Here is a 23,129-nt window from a genome sequence, read left to right as displayed (position 1 = left end):
GCTTCAAGTCCCCTGCCTCGCTCACCCCACTATTGGCCTTCTGCCACACTCGCACCCACACTCTGGAACTCCATCCTGCAATCCCTTCACCTCACCACTTCCCTCGCCACCTTCAAGACCCATCTCAAGACCCTCCTCTTTGACTGTGCTTTCGATCTCCATGCTTCTCCCACCTGCCCTCCACCCTCCCCCACCCCGATCCCCAGCTCGGGTGCGTAATTCTGTCTGTCCAGCGCCTTGGGACGTCCTCTCGACATGAAAGGCGCTATACAAATGTAATTTTGTTTTGTTGTTGGTGGTGGTGGTGGTGATACTGGAGGAGGCAAAGTAGATTTGTGTATCATCCGCATACACGTGGAAGAATGGAGGCCCAAACTTGGAGCCCTGGTAGATGAGGGAGTAGAAGGCGATGGAGGAGGATGTGGTGGTTGACTGTGTCGAACATGGCAGTGAGATCCAGGAGGATGATGAGGCAGAGGGAGCCCTAGAGAGAATGTTGTTTGTGACTGCCAAGCGCTGTCTCTGTGCTGGGGGCAGGGTGAAAACTAGACTGCAGGAGCTCGAGGAGGGAGTTGAGGGAGAGGTGTGACTGAAGTTGACCTGCAATAATGCATTCTAGGACTTTGGCAAGGAAGGGTAGGCTTGAGATGGGGTGGTAGTGTGAGAGATTACAGGGATCGTGGGTGTTTTTTTTGAGGAAGTGGTGTAATGACAGCGGGTTTCATGGTGGGAGTGGAACACAGCCTGAGGAGAGAGACTGGTTGACCATGTAGGCCAGCAGGGGAGAGAAGCGGAAGTTGAGTGATCAGCAGCTGGGTGGGGAGGGGGTCGAGGCAGACCGTGGTGAACTTATAGGGCCTTGGTAAGACCGCACCTAGAGTATTGTGTGCAGTTTTGGTCTCCTTATTTAAAAANGGACATACTTGCCTTAGAGGGGGTGCAGCGTAGATTCACTAGGTTAGTACCTGGGATGAGGGGACTGACCTATGAGGATAGGCTGAATAAACTAGGGCCGTATTCTCTAGAGTACAGAAGAATTAGGGGAGATCTTATTGAAACATATAAGATTCTTAAAGGGCTGGGTAAAGTAGACACTGAGGGACTGTTTCCCCTGGTAGGAGAATCTGTATCAGGGGTCACAGTCTTAAAATTAAGGGTCAGCCTTTTAGAACAGAGTTGAGGAAACATTTCTTCACTCTTCACTTACAGAAGTCTGTAGATGCTCAGGCTTTGAACATTTTCAAGGCTGAGACTGATAGATTTTTAAAAAATAGAGAGATTAGAGGATACGGAGATAGGGCAGGTCCGAAGATCAGCCATGATTTTATCGAATGGCGGGGCAGGCTCGAGGGGCCGAATGGCCTACTCCTGCTCCTAATTCTTATGTTCTTATGTTCTTATTCGGGTTGAGAGGGAGGAGGGAGAAATGGGGGCAAAGGAGTGTCAGGACAGGGGAGTGGCAGGAGTCGTGGTGGAGGGAGAAAGTGGTGTGGATGGTCTGGGTGGGGTGGAAGGGGACATGGGGTGGAGGGGAGGACGATGCAGCCAAGTGGATGTTTTAAATTTTTGAGACGAAGAAGTCTAGGACCTCTTCACACTTGGCGTTTGACGTGAGGATCGGGGCCTTGAGGGGATGCACGGAGGAGGTGATGGACGGTGTAAAACAGTATCTTTGGATTGTTGTTTGCCTCCAGGATAACTTTGGAGTAAAAGTCAGTTTTGACCTATGAAAGGGAGAGGCAGTAGGTGTGGAGGTGCTCGAGCCACAGCTGGCGGTGAATTGTGAGGTCGAATTTCTGCCATCTGCGCTTGAGCATCCGGGTTTGTTTTGAGTGAGCAGAAATCACTGTTGTACCAGGGGGAGCGGGTGGGTTTGGAAACAACCCTGGATTTCAGGGGAGTCAGGGAATTGAAGGTTGTGGAGAGATGGTCATTCAGCAGCTTAAGGGCTGTATCAGGATCACTGTGGGTGGAGGGCCAGAGGAAGAGGAGGTCCGAGGAAGAGAGGGCATTTGTGAGGGACTCAGGGGAAAGCTTTTTCCAGGCGTGGAAAAAGATGGTGGAGGGCTTGGAAGCGGGGAGGGCGATGTGGGAGAAGAGGGAGATGAGGAAGTGGTCCGAGATGGCCTTGTCCATGATAGACAGGTCGGAAATGTCAAGGCCGTGTGTGATGATGAGGTCAAGGGAGTGGCCATGGTTGTGGGTCGGCGAGTCAATGTGGAGGGTGAGGTTTAGGGAGGAGAGGAAGGCAGTGAAATCTGAGGAGGTGGGGGCAAGGGGAGTTTAGATGGAGGTTGAAATCACCCATTATGAGCAGATGTTCAGTGCAGAGAGACAGGGATGAGAGGAGAAAGGAGATATCAGTGAGGAAGGAGCCAGGAGGTTTGGGGGTGGGGGAGTAAACCAGGAGGATTTTGAAGGAGAGAGAGGATGGGTGGCAGAGGGTGAGGTGCACAAAGGAGGAGAATCAGCCAGACGAATAGGGGGATAGACCAAGGGAAACTAGGAAGATGAGGGCCACCCCACCGACACGTTGATTGGGATGGGGGGTGTGGTAAAAAGGGTAGCCAGGAGGGGAGGCTTCAACAAGGATGACGGGGTCACCGGGGGAGAGCCAAGTTTCTGTAAGCCCAAGAATATCAATGTGCTCATCCAGGACGAGATCATGGAGAGTAAGGGCTTTGTTGGAGAGGGAGCGGACATTTTGGAGGGAAATATGGATAGGTTTGCTAGTGGGGGTCGGTGATGGGGAGAGTGGTATAGAGTGGTATAACTTACCTCCTAGCAATCCATTACTCGGTATGTTAGTCTGCCAAAGTAGTATTTTACTGCTAGACCATATTTTCAATTAGTGCACTCAACACCAGCAGCAATTTAAATTTTTGTAGCCCCTTTTACACTCGGAGGGTGCCTCAAAGACTTTCACACAACTGACTGGGAGCCCGAGCTGGGGAAGAGAGGTGCGGACAGAGGGGGAAAGGTGGCAAAAACTTGGTTGAAGAAATAGGTCTTAAGGCAGATTCTGAAGACAGGGAGGAAGGGGCAAGATGGGGGTCTCTCAAAATTGACTTCCAGAGAGTGGGGGAAGAGCTCACCATGCCACATGTGATTGACGTAAAGCAGGCTGATTGACGTGTTTGCTGAGCAGAGAAAGTGGTTGGGGCCAAAGGTTGTTGAGGTAAGGTGGGATGAGGCCATTGAGACATTTGAAATTGGGTTTGAGACTCTTGCATTGGATCCACTGGGGGTGTTGACAGCCTGTGGAGCCAAGCAAAGATGGGGTGATGGGCTTGCGAAGGCTGGTGCAAAAGAGGACATGGGCAGCAAATATCCATCTGAGGAATTACAGAGCCAGGACAAGAAAATGTAGTCACTTTATATGCAATGAACCTTGGAACAGATGTAATCCAAACCAAATATGGCCCTGAAAACTCTTTTCTATATTTCTGTAATGATAGGTTTCAATGCCAGCCTTACTGCTTCTATTGATAGTTTTAATTTAAGGCTGTTTTGATAATCGTTGCATTTAATATAGCACCTTTCATGTCTGGACAACGTCTTAAAGCGCTTCACAGAATTTTCCAAAAAGTGTGGTAACTTTATTTTCATGTGAACGGCACCTGCAAGAGCACCTTTCAGGTACTACTTTATAGGTTACTGATTTAGTCCTTGTGAAGCAACATTACCTTTGTAAGTGACGATCCAGAGACTTGAGTGCAGCCCACTAAATAAAGTTTACAAATCCAGGGCAAACTTTGCAGCTCACATCCGTTATCTGTGTCAGCTGAGTCGCTGCTTTTTTCTAAGACCAGATCCACAGACACACAAGAGTACTGCTGAATGACTTGGTGCAACTCATGTCATATAATTAGATTTCATACTGCAAAAGTTACATCTGAGCTCTGCTTCTAGTGCTATGGAGGTGTATAAATGCAGCACTGAACGCCCTCCCCAAAGGACCTCTAAGGAATAAATAAATTGTTGTGCCTTAGCTGTAACCCAAATGAAGGAACTTCTGCATTATAGTGATACAAATGGATCCTTAATTTTATTTTTATTTTGCACCATGTGTAAACCACGAGCAAAGCATGTGTTAACATTATATTATGCATCATCCAGGTGGTTCTAATTAGACAAGCAGCAGGAAGCTTGCCAGACAGTGCTCTCAATACCAAGTTCCTTGAATAAACTCACCTCACTGCACCTCTGAGGTCCCAATGTCTTGTTTTTTTTTGCAGGTCCACTTATTTATGTAATGAAGAACCAATTAAAACAACTCATTGGCTCTGGAATGTATTCAATTAGTAGAGACCTTACAGGATGGTATGGACCACTAGCCTGAGCATGATATTGCTGGTGTATAGTGGAATAAAAGTCCTTCTTTACTTGATTTAATTCAGCATGTGGAAGCATCACAATCCACAGACTGATTTTGATGTGCGCTGGAGACAGAACCGTAGGAGCTAGTCATCCATTCTTCATTGTGAGCATAAGTGTTCTTGCATAAAATAGGTTTTGTGTCATAAGGAGTTCAAAATATTTCAGGAAATGAGGATAAGTAACCTTAGGATATAATTTTATTCACTGGAGAGTTTAGGTGCAGAAAGGTCTTGTCACTACTCCAGGACTTCAAAAGTTTATTCATTTAAGACATTTTGCCAGGAAGCTAAAAGAGCAAATGGTGCATTATTTGGCATTTGAAGTTTGCAGAACGATTGCATGGTCTTACGATTTTACTTTTTTGTTTATTTCTAACATGCCTAGTTTTAATTTGTGATAGAATTCTGTTAGTGTATGCTTTCAGCAAGAACTGTCCATTCTGAGCTACAGACAGAATAAGTGCCAGTTTGAAGTGTACATTCTAGGCTGCGCAACTTGAATAAACCTGTCTGTTTGTTCTGGTACATATGAAAAAATATGTAAAATACTTATGGCACTGATTAATAATAATGTATCAGCCAATATGAGCATTGCAATGTCACCGTGAAGTGAATGATCAATTTTATCCAGATGATTATTGGCCAAGACACTGGGAGAAACTCCTTTCTGTCTTCAAATAGTGCCAAGGGATATTTAACATCTACGTGAACAGGCAGAAGGGAAATCAGTTTAAAATCTCATCTGATTGACAGCACCTCAGATTGAGTTTTCCCTTTCAGCATTGGATTGGAGTGTCAGCCTAGCCAGGGAGGGGGGCTTGAAGCCACAACCTTCTGCCTCCGAGACGAGAGTGGTACCAACTTGAGTCAGGCTGACACCTGTATTAATTTGAAACTATAACAATTACAGTGTGCCATGATGTACTCTTTCATGTGTACTCCAATGGAACTTACCATCAGAGAACCAAAATGGCACCTGGTCTTAGCCTGAGAGTCCATTTTGTTTTTTAAAATATGATGATAGGGCAAAATTGTGGAAAATTCTTAAATCTGGTCTTAATTTGGATGTGCTTTATTTTCAAAAACTGCTGAAATTGGTTTCCAGATTAAGACTGAATTTTCCACAATTCTGTACGATCTTTAATTTTAAGACAAAATGGTCTTGCAACCTTAGACTGGTAGAATTCTAGGCCTTATCATAGGCAGATCACAAAGACAACATTGAACTCAGGCCGCAAGATCAGTTTGGATCAAGGTTTTTTGTCCCATTTGATCTCATCTTTGCAAAACTCCCAATTTTTCTGCTTCCTATTATCAAGCTATTCCTGGTATCAAGATTAAATTTTTTAAATAAATCAACAATCTGAACGTAATCTCCCTTCCTGGAATCCTGTTCCAACTACTAATTAGCTCTGTGCAAAGAAACGTTTTGCTGTCTGTTATAAATTGCCTTTAAACCTGAGCCCAGTATACCCGAAATATTAATAATAATAACAATATGTCGTTGTGATGTCTCAAAGTGCTTCACAGAATATATTGTAAAGTGGATTGAATGTGCATTTTGTAGGCAAACACGTGGCACCAATTGCGCACAGCAGTGTCCCACAAACGGTCGTGGATTGAGTGACTAAATTTGTTTGGGGAAGGAATTATTACCCCTTTATATTATTATATAATAATTATATTACTATTATGTTATAATACTTATGCTGTTATATTATAATAATTGTAGTATTATTATTATATTATAATAATTGTATTGCTTTGTGTTTACTTTCTCAATCCCACATAGCATCTTATATACTTCTACAAGACCTCCTCTGGGGTGTCTCTTTCTGAGTTTATCCAGTTATTCCTTGCAGCCCATCCCTCCAACAACGGAAATCATACGTGTTGCTCAATTGTACACATTTGCTTGGGAAGTTGGTAAATTCCCTGTGGGAGGGATAAAGACTACCTCAGCTAGCATCAGAATCGGATGAAAATACTACAAATTACAAGTAGATCATACTTCGTAACCACATTATTAATAAAAAGCAGTTTTTGTATCACATATTTTTACTGGACAGTATGTTCTATAAGGAGATGGACTCTTTGAGAAGACTGTTTAAGAAATGTGGGCTCCCACACACGTTTCGATATTCCTTTGACTGCAGTTTAATGCAGTCTTCTTCTTTGTGTTTGCTCATGTCACTGAACTTTTTTTTTGACTTTGTGCCAGTTTATTTTATTCTTGGAGATTATGTTTAACCGCCAAGAAATCTCCTGCCAGACCAGTATCATGGTATGTGGATTTGGGGGATTAATGCCAGTTCTAAATATTGCCGGTGTTTTGGCTGCATCTTGGATGCAATACAACCAAGTTTTGCTCTTGCTATGAGAATCTGATCTTCCTGTGGTTGTGAGGCAAGAGTTCCTTTTATTTATCAGCTTCACAGGTTTTATTATTACCTGGTAAATTCTAAGGAGTAAGTACGCACATTTCCACTGATCCGTATAATTGCTGACCAAGGCTGATGATATTCACTCGTAAAGGGAGGTTGTGAGCTTTGACCCCACAACCATCTGACCCAAAGGCAAGAGAACTGGAGCCAAGACAACAACAACAAAATTACATTTGTATAGCGCCTTTCACGTCGGGAGGATGCCCCAAGGCGCTGAAAAAAGACGACACACATATAAGTGAAAATTGTTATTGTTGCGAGCTTGTTGGGTCATCCGTTAAGAAGTTGTCTACTGAGAGGTGATCAGATCTTGTGATATCTGTCATCAAACACTTTTTCTCCCATCAGAGAAACAGGAGCAGCATCTGTTACTGAGAACCTTAGTGTGGGATGGAGCAGATAGTGGCCAGACAGTGGAGGCAGCACAAGAGAGTGTTGCAGGTGCAGGAACTATCTGAGATATTGCATTTATAGAACAACAATGACCCACCCGATTGTAACTGAACAGAAAGCTGTGCCTCCCCGGGAACAATGAACAAAAACTGTGTCAGTTCACACAAGCAGACCTGCTGATGAGATCTGGAGATGTGACATATTTTCCACTACCTGTGAAAGCTACCACATACCTCAGCTTCTATCTATCTGGCTCATTCCAGGCAATGACAGGGAGCACTTATACAATGAGCCGATATGCTATGTGCCTCAGCATCAGGAAGCTTGTTGATGCACTATGCATGCCATTTAGGTAGAGTCAGCAGGTACGTTCAAAGAGACAGCCCTATTTTTACAACATCACTGAATTTTTCAGGTCTCGAGGGGTCACTGACTACAGCCTTAGGGTTATCTCCTGGAATGTCTTGTCGTTCATCAGCAGGAATAATTTCACTCCATAAATGTCCAAATGGTATGTGCCTATCTAGGAAAGATTCTTCATATAAATACCAGAGATCCAAAATTCTACCCAGCCTTAGCTTGTAGGACCATTTTGTGTTAAAATGTAAGATTTCGTAGAATTACATATCAAAGCTATCATTTTCAGTATGGTATCTCACTTGATATAATTTTTCTGTTGAGGGATCACCAATTGACTGAGTGAATGTTTGGCAGAGTTGGAAATATTCTTGTCTCTGGGTCAACTGGTTGGACTCAATTGCCATTTACAAGCGCAGAAAGTGGCCTCTATGGTCTTGGTCACAATATTCTGTCCTCACTTTACTTATACTAGAGGAATAGCCTGAATGGAATGCGTGTCTGGTGATTTCTCATTATATTGTTATCTTCTTTCAATATTATGACTAGTGAACCTACACTGAAAGAGTTCAAGCTCTTTGGCTTCTTTATTGTGCAGTGCAAACCACTCTCAAATAGAATTATTTAACTAATGCACAAGATTCAGTGTAGCGTTTGTTGCCACTGCATTGCATAATTTAGATATTTGGATTGAAGAGATAAATGTCAACATTTTGCTTAACATCAATGAGTTTTATTGAAATGGAGATGCTGACAATGAAGGGCTGTGATTGAGGCAAACTGGAGAGCTAATTTTTCACAACTCATGCACATCAGGTAAGGCCACTGATCGAGAGAGTTCACTTCAGGTCGATTTTATATTGAGCGTAATGACAAGAATTTCTAGAATGCGACCATTTACGTTTTAAGCAGTGTAATGGGTAAAGTGGCATCCCTTATTAACATTTTCCATGGAAAGCGGCCAGAATATTGACAGAATGGTCAATTAAGTGGTAATGGCTACTTAATCCAGTGCCTTATTATCCAGAGTTTACTGTATGTCTTTATTTGTAACTTTGTGCTAGTGAAATCATTACAAAATATTGTTGTAAAATAAACTCATTCACTCGTTCGTCAAATGACCACTATAATATCTGTATGCCTATCCAATCTCTGAGACAGTAGAAAGTATTCCAGGCTGGAACTTGGTATCTCATGCATTTTTCAGAAACAACAATGAACCCCATAAAACACCAAATTCAAATCACGTTATTGTACAGTTTTGCCATGGATCTTTAAAAAATATTAATGAATTTTGATTTTAAAGTATATTTATATTATTTCAAGCATTGCTACTGTTACAGTATTACATTGAAACTCTTTTAGAGTCTATAGTAGAATGATTTATGGCTTCAGATTGTAATAATTTTGGTAGTTCTTGTTCAAAGTAGATATAAAGGTGAGGATATATAGCGTACACCAGCAATTCAATTGAAACCAGCCACAAGAACTGTCATGTTGAGTGACCAGGAAATATTTTTAAACATGAGGTTTGATTGTAAAGTATAAACTACACAAATGTATGATGTGTTTCATATTCTTTGATTTCCTGTTCAGAAAAGCCTTGTGCACTGTTCTGCTCTCCTCTGGGGAAAGACCAGCCTATGTTGATCTCCGAGAAAGTGCTTGATGGAACGCCATGTGGTCCACATGAATCAGACATCTGTGCTAATGGCACATGCTGGGTATGTACAGCTACTCCGATAAAACTAACATTGGTTATCCTGGAGTTTTACTAAAGGTCGATTGCTCCTTTTGAATCCTTTGTAATTATTTTCATGTGCTGTTTTGTTGTTTAAAATAATGCTAGGACAGAGGGAAAGTATTGCTGTCTCTGTTTAATCTTTACGTAGCATACGCCAACTTGAGGCAAGCAATTGTGCATTCTTCTGGGCCTTCAAGGGACAATTCCCCATTTAGCCAGAAGGCTAGTGTACAGGATGTCCATAAAGTTCTTTACTCCCATGTTGACTAGACCAACAACTGAAAAATGTGGAAAAATGATAATAAATGTTTTTTGAAATCCTTAATTGTATTCAGTACACCATCTTTTGTAATATGGATGGAGTGACGACGCGAAATGCATCACTGACAGCTTGTTTCAGCTCCTCTATTGTCTCGTATCGCTGTTTTGTAACAGGGAGAAAAAGGACTTTATGAACACCCAGAGTAGGGCCCTGTGGTGACCTCCTTCTGTGCTGTAAACTTACTATGACAGGCCTGAGAAGACAAAAACCCAAACCAGCTTCTCTTTTTNCTCTTCTTATATTTTAGCTTTTGAAAAGAGTATGATGCAGGAATTCATCTTACTGCCATACACAAAATACAATTAATTCAAAACTCCACCGCCCGCATACTCACCCATATTAAAACTCCATACCCCCATCATACCAGTCCTTACTATGCTCCACTGGCTCCCAATTACCGAACGGGTCGATTTCAAGATCCTCTCACTCGTTTTCAAATCCCTTTGTGCCTCACACCTCCCTACATATTCAATTTTCTTACCCCCCACTCCACCATCCAATGCCTCCGCTCGGCTGGCTCCAGCCTGCTGTTTGTCTCTCATCCTCTCCCCTCCACCATCGATGGCCATGCCTTCAGCCACTACTCCCCAAAACTCTGGAACTTTCTCCCTCAATCCCTCCACCATACCCCCTCCCTCGGCAAGTTTAAATCTAAACTAAAGACCTTCCTTTTTGATTGTGCTTATGGTCACCTCCCCCTCCCTCTCCCCTTGGCTTGTTGTCAGACACCGCCACTGTGAAGCGCACCGGGACGCTACTCTGCATTAAAGGGTACTATATAAATGCAAATTGTTGCTGTTGTCCTGAAATGCAGAATGGATATTGTAAATTCTAAATAAATAGGTGACTTTTAAGTATATTCACTTAAAGGATAGATCTGGTGAGGGCCCCACATTCAGTCTTCCTTCACTTTACAGATACATAACCAGCTTCAGTGTCTGCTAAACATTCCCAGGCCTGCAGAACATATTGAAATAATGTTACATACACACCCACCTCCCATGTCCAATAATTGTGGTAAACCACTTCTCTGTGCATTATTGAAATGGCAATTTGAAAAGGTAGTATATTTCAGTGCTCCCAGCCACTATCTTTTGTCAAGGGCACTATATATACTAGTGTTGTATAAACCAATCACTGGAAAACCCTAGAAGCCTGAACTCTGTTATTGGACTTTCAGTGGGCAACTTCTCTCCTTTTCATGCCTCAAAGCACCTCCCCGCCTGCCATGGATAGCGCAGCTGATTCTACTCAGTTGGCCAAAGGAAAGAGGGAAAAGAACGCATTGGCATCCCTCCTTAAACCCCACAAAGGAGCGGTACCCAGTTTAGTGCCAACCCTTGAAAAATATAGAAAAATCTTTACACATTACTTTCTGCCCCAAAACACACACAGATACACAAACAGACACACACACAAATTGTCCAATCTTCCTCAATGGACAGAGGGGTTGAAAATATAGCATTTGCAAAACAGACAATCCCAATATCTTCAAGAGTACAAGAGTACATTAACCTATACTCGTTAATAATAATAATAATCCTTGCATTTGATACAGCGCCTTATCACTTTATTGATACATCTCAAAGCCCTTTACAGGAAATTCTGTAAAATGGTTTGACTGTATTTTTTAGATAAAACGCAGCAGCCAGTTGCACACAGCAATGCCCCACAAGCAGCCATGAAGTGAGTGACCAATTTTATTTGGGGTATTGTTGGCCAGAAGACTGGGAGAAACTCCCTCTCTTTTCAAATAGTGCTATAGGATCTTTAGCATCTACCTGAATAGACAGACAGGATCTCGGTTTAATGTCGAAGGATGGCCCCTCTGACAATACAACACCTCCCCAACATTGCATTGGAGTGTCAGTTTAGATGATGTGATTCTGAGTCCCGAGTGGGGCATGAACTCACAACCTTCTGACTCAGAGGCAAGAGTGCACCACTGAGCCATGCTGACACACTACATACCAATATATGCTGACAGTATATATTGTATATACTGTATATACAATGTATAATGACTTAAACCAAACCAACTTGGTGAAGCCAAGTAAATCAATCCAACGTTTTGAAAAATAATAACTAAAGAATTAAATTAAACAGAAAGCCTCAGAACTTTACATTGAACAGAAAAACTCAAACTAAGATATGGTTAAACTTTATGTTTCAGACGGGCTTACTGTTATCTGTGAAGTTCACTGAAAGCTTAACCAGTGAAGAGTTGTAAAATGCACATTATATGACAAGTCAACTAACTCCTCTTTCACATAAACTTTGAGGGCCTAGAATCAACCCAGAAGGCACAAAGACCAATGGAGGTCAATTGCAGTGCATTTGCTGATTTAACATATGGAATGGATTGGACAATGGCCATAAATTAAAGATAACAAATGTAGTTTTAAATCCAGTCGAACATGTTTAATACTATGGATTGTCAAGTGTTAAAAAATAAAGCTCTTTGTAATATAACATATCTTCTTGCAAGACAGAAACCTGACAGCTGTAAATGTCAGGTTAGAGTGCAATGTGATGACAGGCAAGGCAGTGCCTATAATTTTAGTAATAATAATTTTTCTGAACAGCTTCAAAACCAATTTTGTTTGAATTTTTACGTTGGATTCCTGAAACAGCCACATGTTGGAAATCCTCAAATTGGCCCCATTTTGCAAGATAGTTTTTCAAGATGATTTGGCTCCTTCAGAAACCCAAAGTATCATACCTTTTTAGTCTTAAAATTTTAAATATTCATTCATAATGAAACAAAAGGATTTAAATCAATATTACAAATTTATTTTCTGATAGATTGCAGTGGAAGAAATGTTGCATTCAAAGACAAGAGTGTATTGCTGTATTCATAGCTAGTGTTGGTCTCAATTATTTTGTGTTTTATGTGGTAAGTAGCCACTTTCAGGTAACTGAACTATTGATCGATCAATTCATTCATTCAGACTCTTGGATTATTAAAATCACCTGGCCTGGATTATATGGCCTCAGAATAGTGAAGGAAGTCAAGGAGGAAAGAATGAACTGCGAAAATCTCTTTCTGCTGGTTGGAGATTCAAGGACATGAGGGCAAGAATTTAAGATTGTGACTGGATAGTGAAAGGAGAGGTTCAGAAAACCGTCTTTTGTTTGAGAATGGAATGAGTTGCTGGGGATGGCTGTTAGAGCAGAGCCATTTGAGGACATTTAAAAAAGAATTAGGCAAATACATGCAGAGGTAGGGCATTAGAGGGTACGGAGGAAGAGCAGGGAATTGAAAATACGATGAATGGCTTCTTGGAGGGGCAAACATAAAATAATGGGCCGATTGGCTTTGTATTGTAATGTACATTTATATGGTTTCTTTGGAGCCTGCAATCTTCCAAAAAAATAGATGCCGGAGGACTGGGGGTTGACAAATGTTCAAAACCAGAGAAATAATTAACTTTGGGAATTACAGTCCAGTTTGTGTTGATCTGGGAGAATAAGCATGGATTTGTTTGTAAAGGGCAGGTTATTTTTGATAATTTAATTTGTTTTTCAATTAAATCATATAGTCCACAGATAGAACAATTACAGTTGATGTCATATGAAATATGCAAATGAGATTCTAGATATATATAGAGGGACGTATTCAAAAGCAAAGAAGTTACGTTAAATTCACACAAGACATGGTTTGATTGCAATTGAAATACTGCTTGCCGTTCTGAGCGACCTTTTACGCAAAGGGTATCAAAGCCAAAAAGCGTGTACAGCATAGGCTCACTCAGGTAAATGCAGAAATGAGAGGTTTTAGCTATGACGGTGGTAACCAACTATTTTGGTCGGCCAAACAAATACATTTTTCTTTATTGAATTTTTCTTCATTTATGGACGCGCTATGGGTATCGCAGTTCAGTTAGGTTTCATAGGATCTTGTATAATGTTGCTAATAGATAAAAGTGGAATAAATAATCCTTGCATTTCATATAGCGCCATGTCACGTTTTTGAAACATCTCAAAGCGCTTAAAGACGTCCTCACGATATGAAAGTGTCTGCCGTACTTTCAGATTTATGAGTCTATATCAGAAACTTTAATCAGCAACGGGAAATGGTTCAAAGGCTTCCTGGCAAAGAAACAAAATCTCCATAAAACCTCAAACCTAATAATCCAAGTTCTAAAACTGTGGTTAGTATTCTGTTTGTTCAGCACATCTCCCCAGTGATGAAGCATCTTAAGCAATTAAATGAATCCCTGACGTTTCCTTAATTGCTGACCCTGCAATATCTTCATTTGGTTACTCAATTTGTCTCTTTTAACCCGTAACCTGCAAAACCTGCCTCCATGCTCTCAGTAATCATCTGTTGGCAGAACCTTCCAGGAATAAGAAATGAGTTGTGTTCTGGAGGAGGGGGAAAGTTTCGGCAATGGAAATCAACCCGTTAACACATAACAATGCCTTCTACCAACAAGCTGGTGGTCTGAGAGAGACCTGATGATTAAAATGAAAATGACTGAAAATGTTGCATAATCTTAGATGCTGCAATCAGCATTTGAAAGCATATTGTAGCCATAAAAAGGAACTATTTTCCAGATGCTCGTAATGCTTACTGGTGCCTGAAGCAGAAATGGTGAGTGAATTAAATGAGCTCTCTATTTTGGATGGGAGGGAGTTGTCATTTTCTGACGCAGAGTTTGAGCTGTGATAAAAGGAACTTGTGAGCCTGCTGCAAAAACACCAATACAATCCATTATGGGGAGCAAGGGTGGCGGGGGGTGCTGATAAAAGGAGTTTTCTTCACTTAAGGGCCTGCACACATATCAGCTTTATGTCTAACCTGGACTTACATGATTTTCCATGATAAGCACTGAATAAGATCTTTGTAGGGTTAACAGGAGTCAAGTTAGAAGAATCTCAGCGACTGATCACTTCCACATCCTTTCTAATGAGCCAAGCTGGCTGGCCCATCATCAAAAATGCCCTGGAGGACTTCAGACCTGCCCAGCTCAGGTACTGGACCTTTGCCAGGCATGTCACTTTAGAGTGAAGTCAGTGCCAAAGACCCTGCATTATCTCCCTCCATCTGACAGGTTTGAATGCTGACAAGGTGGATACTAGGTACAAGAAACTCCTTATGAGTTGCGTGTTGAGCCGCGCAGCACAATTAATAATAATAATAATCCTTGCATTTGATGTAGCGCTTTTCACGTCGGGAAGACGTCCCAAAGCGCTTCACAGAACACACTGTAAAGTGAATTGACTGTATATTTGTGGGCGAACGCGGCAGCCAATTGCACACAGCAATGTCCCACAAACAGTCATAGATTGAAAATGACCAATTTATTATTGTTTTTGGTTTTGGAGGGATTATTATTAGGCTCTGTGTGGAGTAAGGAAACTTGCCCAAGGTTTCGCCCTCTGCCTGGAATTGAACTCAGGTCTCTCGCTTGCATAGCGAGTGCTCTAACCACTGAGCTTTGTGGAGTCCTGTGGCTCAGTGGTTAGAGCACTCGCTTTGCAAGTGAGAGACCTGAGTTCAATTCCAGGCAGAGGGCGAAACCTTGGGCAAGTTTCCTTACTCCACACGCCTAATAATAATCCCTCCAAAAAAACAAAACAATAATAAATTGGTCATTTTCAATCCATATGACTGTTTGTGGGACATCACTGTGCGCAATTGACTGCCGCGTTCGCCCACAAATATACAGTCAATTCACTTTACAGTGTGTTCTGTGAAGCGCTTTGGGACATCCTCCCGACATGAAAAGCGCTATATCAAATGCAAGGATTATTATTATTATTACAGGACTCCAGCAATTCAGCATAAACTGATGAGAACACCACTAACACGATTCTGACAATAGCCCAGGCACACACCCCTACCCATAGAGCAGTGATTCACTAGTTGGAAGTACAGAGCTTCACATACCCACTAAATTCAAACAGAAGATTTGTGGGCATCTGTCATTCTGAATAAAGAACCCATAGGCTGGATGTGTTGTCGGAAAAGAAGTAGGAGGGACCATTCATCCAATCCTTCTCCACCTAAAGAGTCCCCCCCACCTGTTCCCACACACTCGACCAGATAGGCTGGGATCAAGTGAAAGGGTTGAAGCTACACTAACCCACTTGACACCCAACCATTCAGTAGGAAGGACGACATACCCCTCCAATCAACAGACCAACATGTCATCCAACTCACATTCTATATTCAACCTCAGCCTCCTGCTGTTGATGAAAAGAGCTCCTCCAATGTACTCAACTGTTTCTAGTGCACACACAGTAATCCCGAAATGTGGAATCTGCAATATAATCTAACCACTGCTCAATTGTATTATTCTGAAAAGCACCATGAGTGCATTGTGTGAGAATTATCAATGAAGAAAAGAGTATTTAGGAATCGGCTTTTTATTTGATGTAGTTAAAGAGGCAAACGCATACACCCTCATTGAGAATAATTATCATTCTGTTTCGTATAGAAAGTTGGCTGTGATGGCATACTCGGGTCCTCAGCAAGAGAAGATCACTGTGGTGTGTGCAATGGGAATGGAAGATCGTGTAAAGTCATCAAAGGAGATTTTAATCACACCAGAGGGGCAGGTATGTTGCATTCTTCTGTGGATTATAGAATTTCTGGAGTATCAAGGGGTTTCTCTTGCTGTGAATAAACTTCCTACCAAGTAAATAATTCATTCCATTAGGAAGAATAAGAAACGGTACGGCACTGAGGTTCAGTTTTGAAATATGATTGAAAGCGTTTAATACATATGTGCATCATCAGTCAGCGTTCTCATCTTAGTGACTACTATGCAGGACTGCTGACAACTCCTGTCATCTATTATTTCTGTCTCTATTGCAAGCACACCTTGTTGAACAACAACAACGGCAACAAAATAACATTTGTATAGCGCCTTTCACGTCGGGAGGACATCTCAAGGCGCTGGACAGACAGAGTTTCGGACCCGAGCTGGTGGTCAGGGTCGGAGAGTGTGGAGGGCAGAGGGGGAAGCAGGGACATCGAAAGCACGGTCGAAGAGGAGGATCTTGAGATGGGTCTTCAAGGAGGCAAGGGAGGGGGTGAATCGGAGGGACTGCAGATGGAGTTCCAGAGAGTGGGGGCAAAGTGGCAGAAGGCCTGCCCGCGAGCGAGGCAGCGGATATGAAGCAGGCCAGAGTCCGCTGAACGGAGGAAGCGAGCAGGATGGTAGGGGGTTAGGAGATCACAGAGGTAGGGGAGAACAAGACCATGGAGGGTTTTGAAGGTGAGGACCAGGATTTTGAACTGTATCCTCTGTGTGATGGGAAGCCAGTGGAGTTGGGTAATGATGGGGGTGATAGGGTCACGGAGCCTGGTGCGGGAGAGGACGCAGGCTGCAGAGTTCTGAATGATCTGCAGCCTATGGAGGGAGGAGTTGGTGAGGCTGACAAGTAATGAGTTTGCATAGTCGAGCCTCGATGTAATGATGGCGTATATGAGGGTTTCGGCGGCCTGCGGTGTGAGACAGTGGTGGAGCCGGGCGATGTTGCGGAGGTGGGGGAAGGCAGAGCAGGTCATGGCGCAGATGTGGAGTAGAAAGGATAGTTGAGGGTCTGACAAGACCCCAAGGTTCCTGACTGGCTCAGTGAGATGGAGTGTGCAACCATGGATGGTGATGCTGTCAGCGCTTGAGGTGAGGAAGCGCTGATGGGAGCCAATCAGGAGAGCCTCGGTCCTGTGTTATTTATGTACCATGATAGAAACTCGGAACCCACTAATTTGCAACTCTAGGCAGCAGACACACCTATGCAAAATACTTGCATTCTTGAAAATGACTTATACAGGCATCATGAAGCAATTTTGTATGTGCTACATCCCCCTGGTATAATAGCTGGAAGAGGAACAGCAGCAGGATCTGCAAAGTGATATTTTAATGGGAATTTTATAGTTTCTGCTTGCCCTATATTTAAACAGTCAAAATACCTCTGTAAGGGATTGTGTTGTGAAACTATTTCTAACATTAACCATGAACACTATAACACTATAGCAAAAGTGCTTTGAGACATCCTCCCGATGTGAAAGGTACTTCATGTATTGTATTGTAATAACATAGTGATGAGGCAAAACATTGGATTTTAAATGCAAGTAGTCAAAACTGCTAATGGAAACAAGATAATCCATGCTATCGCTGATACATTAGGAGAAGGTTTCTCCTCTATTACAGCACATTCTGTTTCAAATGACAAAGGGAGCTCTTGGCAAATCTGAACTTGTTGAATGTTCCTTGATCCAAGATCAGAGTTTAAAAACACCCTTTAGCAAACTTATTTGGCTTCACAATGTATTTGAGCGGAACACCACTTCTGGATTAACACATTCTTCAGAGTGAATGATTCAGGGATTCCTTCACAGATCACCTTGTTCAATAGCTAGAAAGCATTATATCATGTCACACTTTTCAATTACAGTCTGCTGTCAGACCTGGGAGCCCAACATGATTGTTATTAGGAGAACTGCAGACAGCTGGAATATTGAATAGCATGTTGCTCATGCAATCTGTTGAATCATATTTATAAATTATCATATTTTACATCCAAAGTTTGCAGTACTGTTCCTCCTGTGTGTGCAATCGGTTGCTGAGTTTTGACCGCAAAATATACAGTGCACTTTACAGTATTTTCTGTGAAGCACATTTCGATGTCTCGAAGACATGATAAGGCACTATATCAAATGCAAGGATTATTATTACACATTTTTCATAAAAATCATTTTATTCCTTTGAGAATTTAATAATAATAATGCTTACATTTCATGTAGTGCCTTATCATGGCGCTGAGACATCTCAAAGCACTTCACAGAATATACTGTAAAGTGAATTGCATATTTCATGAAGTAACAGTTCTACAATACAGATTAAACCGTGACTAGCTGCTCTAAGAGGGGGTGATCTGTTTAAGTGTAATTACAATGTCGGTACTTGCATTTTTCAGCACTGCATTTTTGTACTCCGCAAATGACAAAGGTGTTTTAGGATTCTATTCCACTGGACGTAAAGTCCAGCATTCTAATTGCAATCTTTATGGCCTTATCCACCTGTGTTGCTACTCTTAGACCTGTATTAATCTGAATCCTCAGAACATCTATTTAAGGGTGTTTCCGTAGAGCTCTACCAAACGTGGACTCCCTCCCCCACCTTTATTAAAGTCTGAGCTGAAATGTTGTTAATATTTCATACACAAAGCTAACTATATGTATGTCATACTAGATGACATCTGCAAGGCATATATATGGAGTAAACTTAAGTTTCACCAAACATTACTGTCTGGATTTGATTTTAAAGTGGGATCTATAGTCTGGCTGAGTTGTGTTGCCCTCTGTCTTCAATTATAACCAGACAGATCCTATATCCTTCTAAAGAGGTACTGCTTTGGGAGTTCTATCCGTGATTTGTGAAGGATAAAGATTTGGAAGAAAAATGGATAACTGTCTTTACTTGTGTTATTGCACATTTCTTGAATGAAGTTATCCTCATTTATAACGTGCAAGGTTCACTTCAAACCCAGGGCCTGGCTTAATTGGATTGTACAATTGTACAAATGAGCAGGCCATGGAGCAGGCTGGAGCCTGTTGAGCAGAGGGAGCAGTCAGGTCGATATGGAGTTAGCAGGTCACAGAGATAGGAAGGAGAAAGTCCTTGGAGGGCTTTGAAGGCGAGGACGAGGATTTTGAACTCTATCCTCTGGGATAGAATTCAAAACTTATGCAATACTGTTTCCATCATTGCTATATCCTTCTTATAGTGTGGAGATGAGAATAGGACACAATACTCCAAATGTAGTCTAACCAAGATATATATATATAAATTCAACATCACTTCTTCACTTTTATACTTTATATTCTATCTCTCAGGATATAAAGCCCAAGACCTAATTGGCCTTTTTATAGCCTTATCAACTTGCATATCTACTTTTAGAGTCTTGTAGATCTGAATCCTCTTAGGTTCCTACAATCTGACTATAGATGACTTCTTTACTTTTCCCTGCCAAAGTAAATTACTTCACACTTTCCCACATTTAATTTCATTTGCTATCTGTCATTTATGTCTGCTTGCGTTCTTCTGGAATCCCATTCACTGTTTACCATGAACCCCCCGCCACCCCACCACATACAGTTTGGTCTCATCTGCAAATTGTGACAACAACAACAAGTTGCATTTATATAGCGCACTCCACTCAGGGTAGCGTCTCAGAGCACTTAAAAGTGGTGGGGGGGGGGTGACACCAGACCTCCTATACCTGAATCCAATTTATGTATATGGTGAACACTTGTGGTCCTCACACAGATCCCTGTGAAACACTGCTTCCTACATCTTGCCAGCCCGAGAAGATATTTAGCTCCTACCCTTTGCTTTTAGTTTACTAACCATTCTTTAATCTATTCTGCAACCTCTCTATGATTCCATATGCCCCTATTTTAGTCTGAGCCTCTGATGTAGCACTTTATCAAAGGCCTTCTGGAATAGTTACTTTGTATGCTTCTTGCAACCAATGTATTCTTGAAATAGAATAAAGCTTATTATTAATTTAAACCAAATTGTTAAATATTATTCTGAGGTTATTGAATTTACTGTATAGAATATTAACTGTTCATAATCTCAATTCACAAACGGAATTGAAGATTAGTGAAGTAGATAATTATTTCAGGAAGACAAGTTTGCAGTGCTATGGGGAGAGACCAGGGGAGTGGAATTGAATTGGATAACTCTTTTTTCAAAGAGCAGGCTAAATGGGCTAAATGGTCTCCTTCTGTGCTGTATAATTCTATGATTATATGAACTAGGCTCCCTACCTGTTTTTCTCTCCTGTTCTCATGCTTTCAGTGTTTGAGAAATGCTGCGTTGGTGGTCAAATAGAAAAACAGAGCAATGCTATGATCCTTAATCCTTTCCACCATTGATGTTTTGTTCTAGCCATTTCCATAAACAATGGATACAGCTAAAGATGAGTAATTACTTTAATGCTACCATTACTTTAATGCTACCACAGTGGTGGTGAAATATTGTGTTTCATGACTTTGAGAATGTTGGCCAAATAGCAACATGCTTTTGATTTTATTGGAGTTTGATCAAAGCTTCGGTTGAAAAAATATCATAGAAAAATATGACTTCACCCTGTTTTACTTTGCAGAGCTATGCATCTAAGCATAGCTGTTTACCATGCCCCTGTTCCCATTGTTATTTTGCTTTTTCCCCATACTGACTTTGTGAAGACAATTGTCCTTTACATTTACACTGATCCTCGTTGTAACAGCATATATATATATATATAACATGACAAAACTTGGCTTAGCTGTTTTGCTCAGTTGTTATTACTGTCGTCTCTGAGCCAGACGCTTGTGGTTATGAACCCACTTTGGGACTTCAGATCATAATCTGAATTGATGCTCCAGTGCAGCACTCAGGGAGGTACCATCTTTCAGATGAGTTATGAAATTAAGTTTGTCTTGCTGTTCAGATAATTGAATAGATGTTAAGATCCCATAGTCCCATTTTTAAGAAGAGTTCTGTGAGTATTCTTCCTTCGTACAAGTGATTAAAGAAAATTACAATTTCTCCAAATTAATAATAATAATAATCCTTGCATTTGATACAGGGGTTTTCACGTCTTCTAGACGTCCCAAAGCGCTTCACAGGATATACTGTAAAGTGAATTGACTGTATATTTGTGGGCGAACGCGGCAGCCAATTGCGCACAGCAATGTTTCACAAACAGTCATGGATTGAAAATGACCAATTTATTATTGTTTTTTTTTTGAGGGATTATTGTTAGGCGTGTGGAGTAAGGAAACTTGCCCAAGGTTTCGCCCTCTGCCTGGAATTGAACTCAGGTCTCTCACTTGCAAAGCGAGTGCTCTAACCACTGAGCTCCACGACTCCACATTAACTTGCATTTGCCAACAGAACACAAGCACTAAGATGTTTAGACATAATACAACTAAACAAAATGCAAGTAATATTATTATAGTAAAATTGTTTCATTTCCAAACAGGAATGAATATGTATCATAACATTATGTAACCATGAAAGGAATATTTTGCAGCCCTAAATGCCTGTAAAAGTATTTACAATGAATCAAGCAGCTTCTATTAGAACATAAGAATTAGGAGCAGGAGTAGGCCATTCGGCCCCTCGAGCCGGCCCCGCCATTCGATAAGATCATGGCTGATCTTCGGACCTAACTCTAATTACCTGCTCTATCCCCATATCCCCTAATCCCTCTATTTTTTAAAAATGTTGGCTTTCAAACTACCAAGCATGTTTAATGCCTACTTTATGCAATGGCTTTCATAGCTACTGAATAACAGTGAATAAACATGTATAAATTGCATGTGAGATATTGATCGCAAAGCATTTCAGGCAACAGTCTAGCTGTCAAGATTAATCTGAGATGGTTTCATCAGGATATCAATCTATGTCGCTCCAGTATAAATGCAAGGTGTGCAAATTGAATCACACTCAAAAATAGTTCCACAAATGTTCATTGGTTGTTCTACTAAAAACATCTCAGGGACTATTGATATATAGGCTCTTTAATAGCATTTTAAAAACTAGCACAAATAGCAGAGTTCTACATATGTGCTTAATTATGTGTGCGCTGAGTTCTCATCAGCCTCTGATCGGGAGCCGGAAATATAAATCTTGTGTCCCGCTCCGAATTGCTCTACTGCTGGAAGCGATGTGGTTTTGGACTAAGATTTCCCGCAAGATGATTTTCCACTCCTTGTGGAAGAAGATTCCTCTTGGAAGTAGAACTTGTCCACAGCAAGCAGGAGAAAACAGAACAGGTCAACAGTGGCAGCAACTGCACATGGGAGCAAGCGAATGTCCAAGCTAGGGTGTGTGAACAAGAGCCATGCTATTTCTGGTTGCTTGCATCAACTAAAGGAACTCTGTGAATAATAATATAAAATAATTCTGTTCACTGAAAGTGGCACTAAAGGTCTTGCTCCATTTTTACAAGGAATTTCACAAACATGAGTGAGCAGAGTTTGCAAGTTGGCATTATGGATACAGTGTTCATTTTAGGAACCTAAATTGTTTTACCTTGTTCTGTCGATCTGTGATGATTTAAACTTGTCCAATCTGGTTGAGGATCTTTCCCCATTGCTTTTGGCAATATGCAGATTAATTTGCATGTCGCATTATGGTCACTGCTCAATTTTGGCACGATTTATCTGTAGGGTCAATGCCAAAAGGGCTGAGGGTTAAAATTCCAGAATACAAATGTTGAAAGAGTTAACATCAACTTAGAGATGCTGGTTCACTTGTGGTGAGATAGCCATAAGGAGATCTAATAGAGAGCTTAGGAAGAACTTATTCACGCAGAGGATGGTTAGAATGTGGACATTACTGATGGAGGCTGTGATTAAAGCAGAAACCATCAACATATTTACAGAGATTTAAGAATAATAATTTACAGAGAATGCACAGCATGGAAACAGGCCACTTAGCCTAACCAGTCCATGCTGGCCATATACCACACAAGTC

At 41.4% G+C, this 23,129-nt stretch overlaps 1 protein-coding gene across 1 annotated transcript in view; it reads left to right on the top strand.

The window, feature by feature from the left end:
- LOC103178117 (A disintegrin and metalloproteinase with thrombospondin motifs 19) overlaps positions 1-23,129 on the top strand; it is a 197,640-nt gene that overhangs the window by 130,413 nt on the left and 44,098 nt on the right. The window contains 2 exon segments of the mRNA XM_042345176.1: positions 9,170-9,297; positions 16,086-16,206. Coding sequence (XP_042201110.1) covers positions 9,170-9,297; positions 16,086-16,206 — 249 coding nt within the window.

Source organism: Callorhinchus milii, unplaced genomic scaffold (assembly GCF_018977255.1).
Source record: "Callorhinchus milii isolate IMCB2004 unplaced genomic scaffold, IMCB_Cmil_1.0 Scaffold32, whole genome shotgun sequence".
NCBI classification, from domain to species: Eukaryota; Metazoa; Chordata; class Chondrichthyes; order Chimaeriformes; family Callorhinchidae; genus Callorhinchus; species Callorhinchus milii.
This window is presented reverse-complemented; position numbering and strand designations above follow the sequence as displayed.